At 46.8% G+C, this 15,629-nt stretch overlaps 1 protein-coding gene across 2 annotated transcripts in view; it reads left to right on the plus strand.

Annotated features, from left to right (window-relative positions):
* Positions 1-15,629, plus strand: part of CACNA1B (calcium voltage-gated channel subunit alpha1 B) — a 288,951-nt gene that overhangs the window by 15,138 nt on the left and 258,184 nt on the right. For both annotated transcript variants that reach the window (XM_053281907.1, XM_053281906.1), the window contains one exon: positions 6,776-6,915. In XM_053281907.1, the coding sequence (XP_053137882.1) occupies positions 6,776-6,915 (140 nt within the window). The remainder of the gene's footprint in view (positions 1-6,775; positions 6,916-15,629) is intronic.

The raw sequence follows: 15,629 nt of genomic DNA on the forward strand, positions 1-15,629 counted from the left end.
GTTCAAACCAGACTATAAACCATTCTTTTTATGTGATTCGGTCAGATTTGATTCTTTACACTCATTGGGAAAATTTGTGGTGGTTTTCCTACCCCAGACAATATTAGAGTGTGGATGGATTGATGAATCGGGGGTTTGTTGTATTGCGTTTTGCTGTTTTGTGTTTGGAGCAATATTGTTTAGCGCTGTAAATTTGTTCTAATAAAAATTTTTAAAAATGAAAAATTATTACTACTACCATGCCACTTTTCAATAAAAGATCACAAAGCATTTTACGTAGAAAATTCAACATCACAAAATTTTACATAGAAAAATAATCAACCCAGAAAGTACATAGGGACGTGCCTATTTATTTATTTATTTATTTATTGACCTACTACATTTATATCCTGCTCTTCCTCCAAGGAGCCCAGAGTCCCTGGCTATAGTCCCTGGCTATAGTTATCCTCACAACAACCCTTTGAGGTAGGTTGGGCCCAGAGTCACCCAGTGAGTTCCGTGGCCAAATTGGGGTTTGAATTCAGGCTTCAGAATGAATGAAGAACTGCACACTGAGCCCATTTATTCTGTCCTTTGTTCATTCCAGAAATGAAGGCTGAGCACCCCAAGCGAGTGGGCAGTTTTTTGTCCAATCCAATCTTTATTACGGTCATAGACCTGAGGTTTTTGTTTTGTTTTGTTAGCTATTTGTGACAGATGTGGAGTCATTCTGGAGGCTTCTCAGCAGGCAGCACCATAATTTCCTGGAATGTTGTGCCATTTTGAAGGAATATGGGGAATATAAGTGGCTACCGATGAGGGCCATCCTTTTTTGTGCTGGCTGCAGTCTCGGAGCAAGAGATCTGGCCTTGTGGTAGCAAGCATGGCTTGTCCTCTTAGCTAAGCAGGGTCTGGCCTGGTTGCATATGAATGGGAGACTAGAAGTGTAAGATATTTCCCTTGAGGGATGGAGCCGCTCTGGGAAGAGCATCTAGGTTCCAAGTTCCCTCCCTGGCAGCATCTCCAAGATGGGGCTGAGAGAGACTCCTGCCTGCCTGCAACCTTGGAAAAGCTGCTGCCAGTCTGTGTAGACCATACTGAGCTAGATGGACCAATGGTCTGTCTCAGTATATGGCAGCTTCCTATGTTCCTCTGTTTCAAAAGAGGACAGCTTTTTGTCATCTCCATGCAAATGAGCCCTTCTCCGAATAGGAAGCTGCTTTTTTTTTTACTGAGTCAGACCCTTGGTCTATCCAGCTCAGGACTGTCAACACTGATTGGCAGCAGCTCTCCAGGATTTCAGGCAGGGGTGCGGTCTCTCCCTGCCCTACCTGGAGCTGCTGCCAGGGAGTGTACCTGACACCTTCTCTGTGCAAACTGGGTGCTCTACCACAGAACTAGGTCTCCATCCTCAGTTGCATATTTATTTATTAAATAGTTCACCTCTGTGGGAGGCTGTGCCAGTATCTGCTACTGATATCTGTAGCTGTCTCTGCTGCACTCTCAGTAGCAGCATAGCGATGTGTGGTGATAGTCCTGTTCTGGTTTTTTTGAACAGCATAACATTTGATTATTATTCAGTAAGTCCCTAGAATGGTCTTTGTGAAGATGGCACGTGAAGCAGAAAAGGAGGGGTGTGCTTCGGAAGGCTCCGTTCTTTTAAAAACAAAAACAAAACCAAAAAATCCCAGAAACCATCTCACAAAGAAAACAATTTACCAGCAGGCTGGATGGTAATGAAGCAATTATAATATTTCAAATGCAGAACAGAATAATTTTGGGATGATCTCTTCTTCATTTCTTATCAGCCTAAGGTGGAGGCGGGGAGAGAAAGAAAAAAAGCAGCATGCTCTGCGTTTCTTTTCTTGCTTTTTCAAAACCTTTTCGGAACATCCTCCCAGCTAAATTTCAGTGGATGCTTGTAGTCTTGCAGCAAGGGGACGATACCTGATCCGTTGTTGTCTCTTACACCTCGTAAACCCAGTTGAAGAATGTTGAGGAGGGAAAGCCAAAAGCTGGGAAATTTAAGAAATGTGTGATGCATGTTTCCTAGGCAGCCTGCGACTCCACAAATCAGTTAAGATTTACTTGGGTTTTCACTAATCTAGGCCTGTCTAAGGACTGCTTCACACATGTGCCCGGATCCAGTGGGGGTGCACACAAGGAACTGCTATAAAGGCTAATGTCCCACTCTGGGGTTGGGCAAGGAATGGATAGCATGAGGAGAGGGACTAAATCTACCTCTTCCTAAACAGCCAGTTTTTACTTCTAAAAAACATACTCGTAGGAAGAGAGGGAGAGAGAGAGGAGAGCTGGTCTTGTGGTAGCAAGCATGACTTGTCCCCTTAGCTAAGCAGAGTCCACCCTGGTGTGCATTTGAATGGGAGACTTGATGTGAGTACTGAAACATATTCGGGATGGAGCCGCTCTGGAAAGAGCATCTAAGGTTCCAAGTTCCCTCCCTGGCAGCATCTCCAAGGTAGGGCTGAGAGAGACTCCTGCCTGCCTGCACCCTTGGAGAAGCCGCTGCCAGTCTGTGTGGACAACCCTGAGCTAGATAGACCATTAGTTGGCACTCTAGAGGTGTAGACCTTGTCAAAGAACCACAATGAACCTACCTTAGTCCCATAAGATGGTATCGACCACACCAGCTGGCCTGACTGCTAGGCTAGAAAGGGGGGTTGAGTGTTCATATCCTAGTTGGGTTTATGTTTTCCATGCATAGATATGCATGCAGGCGCCTGCTAGCTGGAGCGGTGATATTTTTCACTGCACCATTGCAAGAGAGGAGGAAAAGGTCTTGTACACTGTTAAGTGGTGGCTGTATGTTTTCTGGGAACCCATAGTGCATCTGGGAAGCTGTAACTGGCAGACTAGACTTTTGCATGATTTTCACACACTTCCCTCCTCCGCTCCTTGGCATTAAGTAGGTATAGAAAAACTATTATTATTATTATTATTTTGCTAAAACGCTTGTATCCTATCTTTCGGTTCTACAGCTTTCCCCTGAGACAGCTCACAACTTTCATAAAAATGAAAGCTGATTAAGTAGCAGACCATTATAAAAGAAACAAAGCTTAAAAACACACACACCAAGGAATAGCAGTCCTAAGAGGCAAATGTTACATTATTCAGGAGCCCATTACTGAAAGGCGTGCTTGAGAAAGGAAGTTTGTAACTGGTTATAACTCCTACAGTTATAAGGAGAAAGGGTCAGACAGGACTCTTGTGGCAAGGAGTTCCAAAGCCTGGGCGCCATTACTGAAAAGGCCCTGTCCCACATGCATCTCAGATGGTGGTGGAACATGGATCAAGACTTTGTCTGGAGACCAAAGTGTTCAGGGCGTTCTGTATGTGTACATTGCCTCAAGTCAGTGGCTGAAATCCAAAAATTCCACCCTAAAATTTGTAGGAGTCAGTTTGTTGGAGTAATTCAAATTTCCTCAGGCCTGGCTTTTGTATGTATAAGAAGCCCACACACCAGCAAATGTTAAATGAGCTTTGCTATCTTTTCTTGCCATTTGAATTTAGTTTTTTGAAGGGTGTTTGGGGATATATGGGAATAATTTTTTGCTACCACATTACAGTGTATTGTTAAATGGGGCGAACAGCTGGTGAAAAGATGATGAACATAGGAGTATAGGAAGCTGACATATACTGAGTCAGACCCTTGGTCTATCTAGCTCAGTATTGTCTTCACAGACTGGCAGCGGCTTCTCCCAGGTTGCAGGCAGGAGTCTCCCTCAGCCCTATCTTGGAGATGCTGCCAGGGAGGGAACTTGGAACCTAGATGCTCTTCTCAGAGCAGCTCCATCCCCTGAGGGGAATCTCTTACAGTGCTCACATATAGTCTCCCATTCAAATGCAACCCTGCTTAGCTAAGGGGACAAGTCATGCTTGCTACCACAAGACCAGTCTGTGTAGACAGACCAAGGGCCTGACTTGGTAGAAGTCAGCTTCCTATGTTCTTATGAACATCAGAAGAGCCCTGCTGGATCAGGCCCAAGGAAGCCCATCTAGTCCAGCCTCCTGTTTCACACTGTGGCCCACCAGATGCCTCTGGGAAGCCCACAAGCAAGAGGTGAGGGTATGCCCTCTCTCCTGCTGTTGCTCCCTTGCAACTGGTACTCAGAGGCATCCTGCCTTTGAGGCTGGAGGTGGCCTTTAGCCCTCCAACTAGTAGCCCTTGATAGAGCTCTCCTCCATGAAGTTATCCAAACCCCGCTTAAAGCCATCCAGGTTGCTGGCACAGTCTCCCAGTGCCGTGCAGTGGTTCCTCTTGGGGTCCCTTCCCCATTGCCTGAGCACCCCCACCTCCCTCTAAGCATCACCCACCCCATCTGCCTTCCCCTCTCTCCCCGATGAGGAAACACCACACATGCTCCTGGATGTCCCCAATTTCTGCAGGAGGCTTCTCGTTTAACAGGGACGCTCTGCTTGTCGTCCTGAGGCTCAGCTCGCCCGGCTTCTGCAGATGGTTCTGACGTGATGGCAGGGCAGAACTGGTTTCTCCCTTATTTAACATGACAGCTCTTTCACTCGGTAATGGAGCCTCGCTCTTCGTCCTAAGCGCAGGTGCTTGAGGCAGCCTTGAAGGGGCTGCCTATATTAACCTCTCTTTCAAAAGGGCACCTTTCTTTTGCAGTTCACCTAAGCCTATTGGGTTTTTTTTCCTTTCTTTTTAGAGCTACCAAAGCTGTATTTGGGAGGCAAGTTGATGAAAACTAATATGGTTCCAGAATCCTCTGTGTGCTTTCTAACCAGAGGTGTTTTTATGTAGGAGCTTAACCTCGGGCAACTTTGCTCTGCAGAAGTTGTTGGACTACAACTCCCATCATTCCTGTCCACAATGTCTGAACACTTTTGTATTGGGGGATGATGGGAGTTGTAGTCCAACATCTGGAGGCCCGCGTTTGAGAATCCCTGTTCTGATGGAAATCCCTTCCTATATCCACTCCTGAATTCAGTACAATTTGCTGTTGGTGGTGGGTTTTTTTAAAAAAAACTTCTAATATTTTCATTTTAACACACACAACAATAAAATACAATGCATCATGTAAAATTAGCAAATACAATTCAGCACCAAATATCAAAAAGGGCACAGGAAATGTTCTAAACTTAAATGTTTGACATAATAAATATCATCTTTAGCTGGTCTTACCTAGTATAAGTGGACTTAGAATTGTCAATAAAATTTAACAAATGGAATCCACCTTTCTAAAAACACACATAATTTATATAACTTGCACTCAAAGACGCTATAATTTGTGAGGATAATTTGTCCTGTGTTAAGATTTCCTATAGTTTTTGAAACAATTCTTTTATCTATTACTTGTTGCGTTTTTATACCGCGTTTCTGCCTTGACAAAGGTCCTCAAAGTGGTTTACAGTATTAAAGAACAAAGAAATCACACAAGATTAAAAGCACTGTTGTCTCCGTCAGGCTGTTGGTCTTTTCAGGAGCTGAGGACATAGGAAGCTGCCACATACTGAGTCAGACCATTGGTCTATCTAGCTCAATATTGTCTTCACAGACTGGCAGCAGCTTCTCTGAGGTTGCAGGCAGGAATCTCTCTCAGCCCTATCTTGGAGATGCTGCCAGAGAGGGAACTGGGAACCTTCTGCTCTTCCCAGAGCGGCTCCATCCCCTGAGGGGAATCTCTTCCAGTGCTCACACTTCTAGTCTCCCATTCAAATGCAAACCAGGGCAGACCCTGCTTAGCTAAGGGGGCATCATGCTTGCCCCCTTGTATGTGCTCAAGAACAAAAAGAGCGAAAAAAGGCAATGAATGGGGGTTCAGTTTTGGAATGCCCATGGGATTCATTTCAGTCTTTCTTAAAGAAAATAAAGTGTCTCTTGGGACCTATTCACAGAGCGGTGAAGGTCAAAATAGTTACTGGGGGGGGCGACCCTTCCATGAGGCATGTTGAAGCGGTCACCTCATTATTGAGTGGCAGAGAGGCAGCAAAGTACTCTCCTGCCCCTGTGTTAGCAAGCATGACGTGCCCCCTTTGCTAAGCAGGGTCCACCCTGGTTTGCATTTGAATGGGAGACCATGTGTGTGAGCACTGTAAGGTCTCCTCCTAAGGGGACGGAGCCGCTCTGGGAAGAGCAGAAGGTCCCAAGTTCCCTTCCCTGGCAGCATCTCCAAGAGAGGGCTGAGAGAGTTTCCTGCCTGCAACCTTGGAGAAGCCGCTGCCAGTCTGTGTAGAGAATCCTGCTAGATGTCTGACTCAGTATACAGCAGCTTGCTATGTTCCTATGGGGCCCTGCTTATTGCACACACAGCTCTTGATCTACCATGGACTGCAGGGAAATTTGGAGCCACACAGAATTAAGGGGAAACCTATTGAAAGTACTTCTTTGAGGGGTGGATGGGGCCGTATCTCAGTGGAAGAGCATCTGCTTTGCCTGCAGAAGGCCCCGGGTTCGATCCCTGACACCATCTCCAGGTAGGGCTGGGAAAGACTCATGCCTGAAACGTTGGAGAGCCGCTGCCAGTCAGTGTAGACAATCCTGAATTAGTCAGACCAAGGGTCGGACTCAGTAGAAGGCCGCTATGTATGTGAAGATGGGCTTACAGCTCAGTGTCAGAGCGTCTGCTTGGCAGGCAGACGGTCCCAGGTTGAGTCCCTGGCAGTGTCTCCAGACAGGCCTGGGAGAGACTCCTGCCTGGAGTACTGCTGCCAGTCTGTGTCGGCCGTCCCGAGCTGGACGGACCGAAGTTCCGACTCTGTATGAGCACCTACTAGTCCTTTGCTTGACCTCGCTGATTTCCCTTCCTCTCCTCTTCAGGATGACACGGAGCCATACTTTATTGGAATATTTTGCTTTGAAGCTGGCATCAAGATCATCGCGCTGGGGTTTGTTTTTCACAAAGGTTCCTATCTCCGGAACGGCTGGAATGTCATGGATTTTGTTGTGGTCCTCACAGGGTAAGTGACTTGTGTTTTCCCTCCCTTCTGTTCTCTGTGTGAATTGGGTGGGAGTCGGGTTGCTTTGATGCTTATTATCAGAGAGGTGAGGAAGGGGGCGAGAGGTGATTAAGGTTTTATAGCAAAGCTGCCTTGAAAGACCTTAACACTTCTTTGGGTTTCAAGCGCTATTGTTGCGGTGAACTTGTGGTGTGCTTTTGACATGGGCTTGTGAGAACACTTTTATAAACGGTTGACAGATCTTACCCCAAATCCTTGGTTTTAACCAAGCCATTTTGTGAAAAGGATAGTCATGTTTTAAAACAGGAAATGTGTTCAAAAGCAGTTGGATAGGGCTGAGTGTGTGTGTGTGTGTGTGTGTGTGTGTGTGCTTGTGCGTGTGTGTGCTTGTGCATGCATACACTTTTTAAAACTTCAATTTTTGCAACACTACCACAGGAAATGGAAAGGAGAGAGAGCCTGTAGTATATAGATTTACAAGTTTTGATTCAAAGCACTTGCACAAGGAATTGATCAGTATTATTGATCCCTTGCTAACTGAGCAAAGAGGCACCTTTTTAAAAGGTGGTGATTCTCTTTATTTAGCAGGGGGAGAGCAACTGGCCCTATCTGTCCCCGGCATAACATCCCTCCAGTGGCTGTTGCTGGTGTCTCGCTTATGTTTCTTTTTTAGATGGTGAGCCCTCTGGGGACAGGGGAGCCATTTTATGTATTTATGTATTTATTTATATTTCTCTATGTAAACTGCTTTGGGAACTGTTGTTGAAAAGCGGTATATAATTATTCGTATTTGTATACTGTGAACGTTTGTCTTGCTAGCTGGGCAAATAGGCACCTTTTCAACGTGGTGCTTCTCTTTATTTAACAGGGGGAGAGTAACTGGCCCTCTCCACTCCAAGCACAGCATCCCTCCAGTGGCTGTTGCTGGTGTCTCTCTTTTGTTTTTTGTTAGATTGGGAGCCCTTCGGGACAGGGAGCCCTCTTATTTATTTATTTGCTGTTTCTCTTTGTAAACCACTTTGGAAACTTCTGTTGACAAGCGGTATATAAATGTTGTTGTTGAACAATAGAAAATGCATTGGTGGCGTTACGCTTTTAACAGGGTTTTTGGGGTGTGTATTTTTGGCTGCATTGTGTGTGAGTTTGTGCAGGGTGGGTGGCTGTGTGTCAGTTACGTCTCCCCCATCACAGGCCTTCACAGTTCTTGACTAGTGTAAACTAGGAGGACCTAAATTTGGTGCCTGAGATGGCATATCCAGATGGCACTGCCCGTTAGTGGCATGCCTCATGTTCATTTCAGCAGAGCTCATGCAGGAGAACATCATGTGGATCGTGTTCTATAGCTCAGATTGACTGACTGTCTCTCATTCTGGGGCTTCCTCAGCACCCAGAATCTACCAGTCAAGGTGTCCACTACACCTTGTAGGTGCAGGACCCCCAAAAAGGACCCAAAAGGTGCAGGACCCAGGTCCACTGCACCTTGTAAGTCTGTAACTTTTTTGTTAATTCGTTAAGTCAAGGATCCTCAGCCTTGGCTCCCCAGATAATGTTAGACCAACTCCCATCCTCTCCAGGCCTAATGGCCAAGGGGGGTTGATGGGTTGTGTAGTCCAGCAACATATGGACTACAGAGAGCCAGCGTGGTGTAGTGGTTAGAGTGCTGGACTAGGACCGGGGAGACCCGAGTTTAAATCCCCATTCAGCCATGAGACTTGCTGGGTGACTCTGGGCCAGTCACTTCTCTCTCAGCCTAACCTACTGCACAGGGCTGTTGTGAAAGAGAAACTTAAGTACGTAGTTCACCGCTCCGGGCTCCTTGGGGGAAGAGCAGGATATAAAAATAAATAAATAAATAAATAAATAATATGGAGTCTCAAGGCTGGGAACCCTTGAGTTAGATCAATCAACTGGAAACACTTCGATTGACTAAAGAGACGTCCCAGATCAATTGGGCAACAATTATTTAAAAAAATATTTATTTTAAAAATATGTACTTGTAAAAAAAAAATTACAGTTGTTAGGGGCTGCTTTGGAGGGGATGCTTTTAGAAGGAATATAACATTTCCATGAATCACTGGTCTGAATAAAAAGGGTACTTTCCCTCTTCAGAATGGTTTCATTTATATGCAGATTTATCCATTGGGAGGTTCTCAACTTGGGTACCCAGATGTTATTGGACTACAATCCTCATCATCCCAGCCACTGTGGGATTGTGGCTGAGGGTGATGGTAGTTGTACTCGAGGAATATCTGGGGAACCAAGCTTGTGAACTTCTGAGTTAAAATTCAGACATTTAATTGGCTAAGATTTTTGTGATGATGAGGCTATAACCGATTTGCATGTTACTTCTTCCAAATGGATTCAGGCACAGTAAGGACTGTGCCTTCACATATGTATGCATGCATAATGAAAGACAGCATGGTTGCTACCCTTGTGGAAATGCCGTGAGTGTGTTGGAGGACCTTCCAGTTGGTTGTCTGCTGAATGTTAGGGATGTGTTTCTCACACTTTATTTCGATGCCTTCCAAAGACAGAGAACTGGTCACTTGGGGACATATTCCAAATACCTTGATTTTTTTTCTGTTTTGCACTTAAGATGCTGGTCATTTGTCCAAAGACAGTGGAAAGCTTTTATAAACGCTGTCTCAGTGATCATAAATGAAGATACAGTGTTGTTGGCACGACAGGGACATTTTTTATTGCTAGCTGCTGCTTTTGTGTACTCTAAATGCTGTTTGATCTCTGAATATAATTGCACAATAGCAGTTTGATTAGACAGCTGTAATAAGGAGCCTTGTTGCTGTCATCAAACACGAGGCTCCTTTTGAAGTACAAGACGGCGAATGTCAGGGCTTCTGGCTTCCACTGGTGATTCTAGCTGGGTTGCATTGAAATTGTCTTGTACATGGGCGTCCTACCAGGCAGGCAGCAGGAGAAAGTGACATTTCCTTCCAGAGGCCCTCGGCGGGGGAGAGGCAGCACCGTTAACTTTTGTGCCTGCCATTTAAACTTGCAAGGACAAGAGCAAAAAAAGGAAGACGCTGCCTATTTCTGTTTCCCCCACCCCTGTACAGCTGAAAGATCAGGACATTTATGATTGGCTCACACATACATGCACGTCACTTGATTATTCTTAGCTGAAAGTGTGAACGGTCTCCATTTAAAAAGTGTGGTCTGAGTTGTCATGCAAGTGCTGGTGGTGGTGATGGATCTCTGATGGCTCATTCACACAGGCTTCATGAGGCTGCACTCAATATGCGATGAGTGTATGCAGGCGTGAGCACTTCATCCTTAAGAGTCTGGATTTTTCTCTGAAGGGAGGACTGCATCGGAGATTTTGCTTTTGAGTGCACTCTTCTAGACTTCCCCATGATGAATTAGCAGCCCTGAACTGGATCTTCCCTAGGCTTGAGGACGGGCTAGATTTTGCAAAACACAGTTATGACAAGATAATGAGCTGAGAATTCTGACAAGGTAACGGCTAAGATCCCGCTGGGATCTGTGCAGATCCTGGTGCTGCTGCGTTGCCAAACGCAACACCACAGCCCAGCTCTTAGCTGAGGTTAAGGGTGTAAATGTGCCCTTAAACCTGGATCCAGGATTATGTGTCAGCGCTAGCTTTTCGCCTAGAGCACCTATCCCCTGGTGGAATTCCCCATGGCACTGTGTGCTCGGCACTCGGCGTACTGTGGGATTCAGGGATAACGAGCCCCAGCCTCTAGTTGCCAGCGTAACTGGGAACTGCGCGGAGAATCATCTGCACTGCTCCCAGCAGCGCTGGCCGTGTGGGCGCCCAGCTTGCGCACTGCCCGGGCTGCAGAGGGTCATGTGGGGGAAGGTAGGTTGAACCCTGCCTCTCGCACTGCCCGCCTGACCACTGTTCAAGTGAACAGCCCCACTGTTTATAAAATTATGCCGGGATGATAGGCAGTCTAGGGGCCCTGCTGGGGTGTGCGTCTGCATGCGTGTGGTTTTCTTCTGGTTACCTAAAGTAAAGTTGTGTTGTTGAGTCGGTGTCGACTCCTGGCGCCCACAGAGCCCTGAGGTTTTCTTTGGTAGAATAGAGGAGGGGTTGACCATTGCCTCCTCCCGCGCAGTAGGAGGTGATACCTTTCAGGACCTTCCTATATTGCTGCGCTCTCTCTCTCCCCCCCTCCTCTCTCTCTCCGCTCTCCCCCTCCTCTCTCTCTCCGCTCTCCCCCTCCTCTCTCTCTCCGCTCTCCCCCTCCTCTCTCTCTCCGCTCTCCCCCTCCTCTCTCTCTCCCCCCTCTCTCCTCTCTCTCCTCCTCCTCTCTCTCTCTCTCTCTCCCTCTCCCCCCCTCTCTCTACACACACACACACACACACACACACACACACACACACCCGTGGTTAATTCCATGTGTAGCAGCTCTCGCGAGAGTTCGGAGAGCTGCCAGATAGGCTAGCCACAGGACGGGTGGGAGAGGAAAAAATGGCAGTGGTGGCCACGGCCGAAGAAAACTGTGGGCGGGCAGTGGCAGGATGAGCAAGAAGACAAAATGGCGGCAGGCTGCGCAGCACACAGGCGGGAATACACAGAGACAGGATGGGCAGAAGGACGGGCGGGCAAAACGGCGGCGATGGCGGGCGGGGAAGAAGGTGTTGATGGTGGCTGGCCAGCAGGCAGCCCAGCGAGCAGGGGAAAGAAGAAGAAGCTGTGCAGGCGGGGGGTGGGAGAGAAAGCAACAGCAATGGGGGAAATGGCGGTGGATGGGTGCGGGGGTGGGAGGAGGCGGTGGTGGCGGTGGGGCAGGCGGCTGGAGGCACAGATACTCTGCACCTGGCCCAGCTAGTCTTATCTATTTTACTCAGCTGTTGCTCTTGTTGGACTTGTGAACAAAACTCCTTCACCCACATGGTTCCGTCACCAGCCTTTGAACCCAGCAATAAGGAGAGGATTACCAGCTAATGGCACAAGATGCTCCGTTGCTGAGTTATTAGCCGCCAGATGGGCATTGATGCCACCTGCTGACTTGATCATTTGGATAACTATATTCCTGTAAAGCAATTCTCGCAATCCTGTGGTGTTAAATAAGAATCTTGTCTCTTTCATGGAACATTCCTTGAACTTCAAGCATCCAGACCTATATCTGGTCCTGGTCCCCCATTCCGCAGTACACAAGGACATAAGAACAGCCTTGCTGGATCAGGTCCAAGGCCTACCCAGTCCAGCATCCTGTTTCACACAGTAGCCCACCAGGTACCGCTAGGAAGCCCATAAGCAGGAGTTGAGGGTATGGCCTTTCTCCTGCTGTTGCTCCCCTGCAACTGGGATTGAGAGGCATCATGCCTCTGAGGCTGGAGGTGGCCTGTAGCCCTCAGACTAGTAGCCATTGATAGACCTGTTCTCCATGAATTTGTCTAAGCCTCTCTTAAAGCTATCCATGCTAGTAGCCATCACCATATCCTGTGGCAGAGAATTCCATAGATTAATAACATGCTGTGTGAAAAAGTACTTCCTTTTGTCAGTCCTAAACTTCCCGGTCTTGAGTTTTATGGGATGACCCCTGGTTCTAGTGTTGTGAGAGAGGGAGAAAATGTCTCTGTACATCTCTGTCCACTCTCTCTACTCCATGCATAATTTTATACAGTACACCTCAATCATGTCTCCCCATAGACGCATCTTTTCCAAACTAAAGAGCCCCAGGTATTATGGTCTTGCCTCATTAGGAAGGTGCTCCAGGCCCCTGATCATCTTGGTCACCCTTTTCTGCACCTTTCCCAGTTCTACGATGCCCTCCTTAAGATATGGTGACCAGAACTATATGCAGTATTCCAAATGTGGCCGCACCACAGATTTGTATAAGGGCATTATGATATTAGCATTTTTATTTTCAATCCCCTTCCTAATGATCCCTGGCTGGCATGGAATTGGCCTTTTTCACAGCTGCCACACACTGAGACAACACTTTCAATGAGCTGTCCACCATGACCCCAAGATCTCTCTCCTGGTTAGTCACTGGCAGCGGGAGAGAGATGGTGTACGATGGTGAAGACAAATATTTATATACCATTTTCCAACAGAAGTTCCCAAAGAATAGAGAAATAAAAATAAATAAAAATGTTTTCAAACAGCAAAGAGGAAATAGAGTGGAAGGAATATTGCTTTGGTGCAATACAGAACCAAGCTTGCTCTCTCAGGAGACACAAACAGAGAAGATTCTGTAGGGGAGAATTTGAGTCAACCCCTTATTCAGCAGAGGAAACCCGATCTGGAGACAATTGCTTAAGATCTGAAACAAATAAAGGTTTATTTTAAGATGTTACAACCTTAGACAGAAAAGCCTGCATGATGTGCTAACTACCCTGTGGTGGTGGTGGTGAAGGAGGAGGAAACAGAGAGAACAAAGAAGAAAGGAGTTTCCCCATAGTATCCGTCTACTAGTCATAGAAGGGTTGGAGCAGAGATACCGAAGTAAGAGAGAAGAAGGGGGCAATCCTATACTCTCTGCGTTTACTCCCAGTCTCCCTAGCGGACAATAGGAATCATGAGTGCTCAGAGTTGATACTTATGGAGTCCCATCTCCAACAGAGCCTTATGTTCATTTAATAAAATAAAATAAAATAAAATGCACACATGTGGATGGCACGCCTCTCAAATTTGGCCAGAGGAACAGCTCTGGTTCTCACAGTCCTTGTGGCTGGCAGTAGCCCAGGGAGGTGCTCTGTTAATCCTCTTTCCCTCCCTTGTCCTTTCTCTAACACCCTATGACCTCTTTCAAAGCCATTCTGAGACTGGCCCCTATACTAGTACTCCCTTTTAGGGGTGTGCATGGTCTGATGTGCATTGGGGCAGCAAGAGGGTATACAGCTGCCCCACGGGACCAGTTTTAAGGACAGTGCCAGCGGGGGAAATGCAGTGGGAGTGTGTGTAGGAGCACCCTCCTCGAACCTTAGAGGTAAACCACCACCACTGCTGACCTTTAGCTGAAACTTCTGAACTGGTTTGGTGGTCGTTAAAAGGACAGTCGAACCGGTTTGTGCACATCCCACCCCCCATTCTAGGGACATAGGAAACTGTCATATACATGTGTATTATTTAATTTATTTTTCCTATACGGCCAGTCATTGGATGTAGACCCCAGTGGATGTAGACCGTTGAAACCTATTCCGACAAGTTAGGAACATAGGAAGCTGCCATATACGGAGTCAGACCATTGGTCTATCTAGCTCAGTATTGTCTTCACAGACTGGCAGCGGCTTCTCCAAGGTTGCAGGCAGGAATCTCTCTCAGCCCTATCTTGGAGATGCTGCCAGGGAGGGGACTTGAAATCTTATGCTCTTCCCAGAGCAGCTCCATCCCCTTAGGGGAATATCTCACAGGGCTCACACACCAAGTCTCCCTTTCATATGCAACCAGGGCAGACCCTGCTTAGCTAAGGGGACAAGTCATGCTTGCTACCACAAGACCAGCTCTCCTCTCCTCCCTCACCCTCCACCTGGTGCAAATCCTGTAACTAGTTGTGCTTGGCTGCTGCGGAAGCATAATGATCAGCATTTTAACCCAGACATTAAAACTTGTTAATGAGAAAATAAATCAAGGGTTCTGATGTCTTCTGCCAGGATCAATATGGTATTGAGCTAAACTGGAGCCTAAAACGACTCCCATTCCTGTTCCAGAAAGCACGTGCTCAAGTTCTCGGAGCAAAATGCTTAGTGCTGGCTTCTCATTGACTTTCGCGGAAGCCTTTTAGTTTGCTGCTCATAAGAGCGAGAGAGAGAGACAAATAGACTTCTCTCTCTTTGGGCAGATTATCATCTTTCCTCTGGTTTGTGAATTTTAAAAATGCCTTTCTCTGAGTCCCGTGGTAGCGCGCCGTACTTTGATGTCAACTTGCCACTTTGAAGAAGGGCATGGAGGAGGGGGGAAGGCAGAATTTTTTAACTGGGCGGCCGTTCCATTGACTGTTCATAGGTCCGTTTCTGCTGTTTGAATTTGGATGAATGGGGCAGAGCCTCTCCTGAATTGTGTTGTTCCTTTTGTGGCCTGGAAGGCCAAGTATACAACTGAAGGTTAGCAAGCTGGCAATGGGAATGGTTCAGATTGTATCTTCTATCTCCGAAAGAATTGGAAATTTTATGATGCTTATGGATACATGACCAAAACACCTGCGAGCAAGAGGGAGGGATCAGTAGACTCAGGGTAATTTGCAGATAGCTTGGCTTTACAAAAATGCAGAGAAAAAACTCTGACACACACACACACACGCCCAACAAAAAACAACACTGTCCCATTGTAGTTCAGTGGAGTGGAATGTTCGGGACTTGGAGGGCACTTAACAGACAACAAGGTTATGATCCTTATGGATGCATAACGAAAGCACCTGTGGGCAAGAGGGAGGGGATCGGCAGATTTGGGGGTAACTCGTAGATATGTCAGTTTTACAAAAATCTGGAGAAAAACTCTAAGGGACCTAAGGGGACCCCCCCCCACAAGCTTTTAACTCAATGGAGAGGAATGTTGGTGGATTCAGGGGGTGCTTAACAGACAGCAAGGTGGGAGGAGCTAATGAAACTCAGTGGTGGGGGGAAGGAGGACCAATAAAAAGAGTCGGACATTTCTTAGCTTGAAGAATATCCCTCAAGTCACTCAACACAGGATGAAAAGGAGCTGGGGCTGAGCACCACTTCCCCCGCTAAGCCCCCCAAACACTGAAAAACAAAAGAAAAGGTGTATATGAAATAAGTCCCAA

Source organism: Hemicordylus capensis, chromosome 17, assembly GCF_027244095.1.
Source record: "Hemicordylus capensis ecotype Gifberg chromosome 17, rHemCap1.1.pri, whole genome shotgun sequence".
Classification (NCBI taxonomy): domain Eukaryota; kingdom Metazoa; phylum Chordata; class Lepidosauria; order Squamata; family Cordylidae; genus Hemicordylus; species Hemicordylus capensis.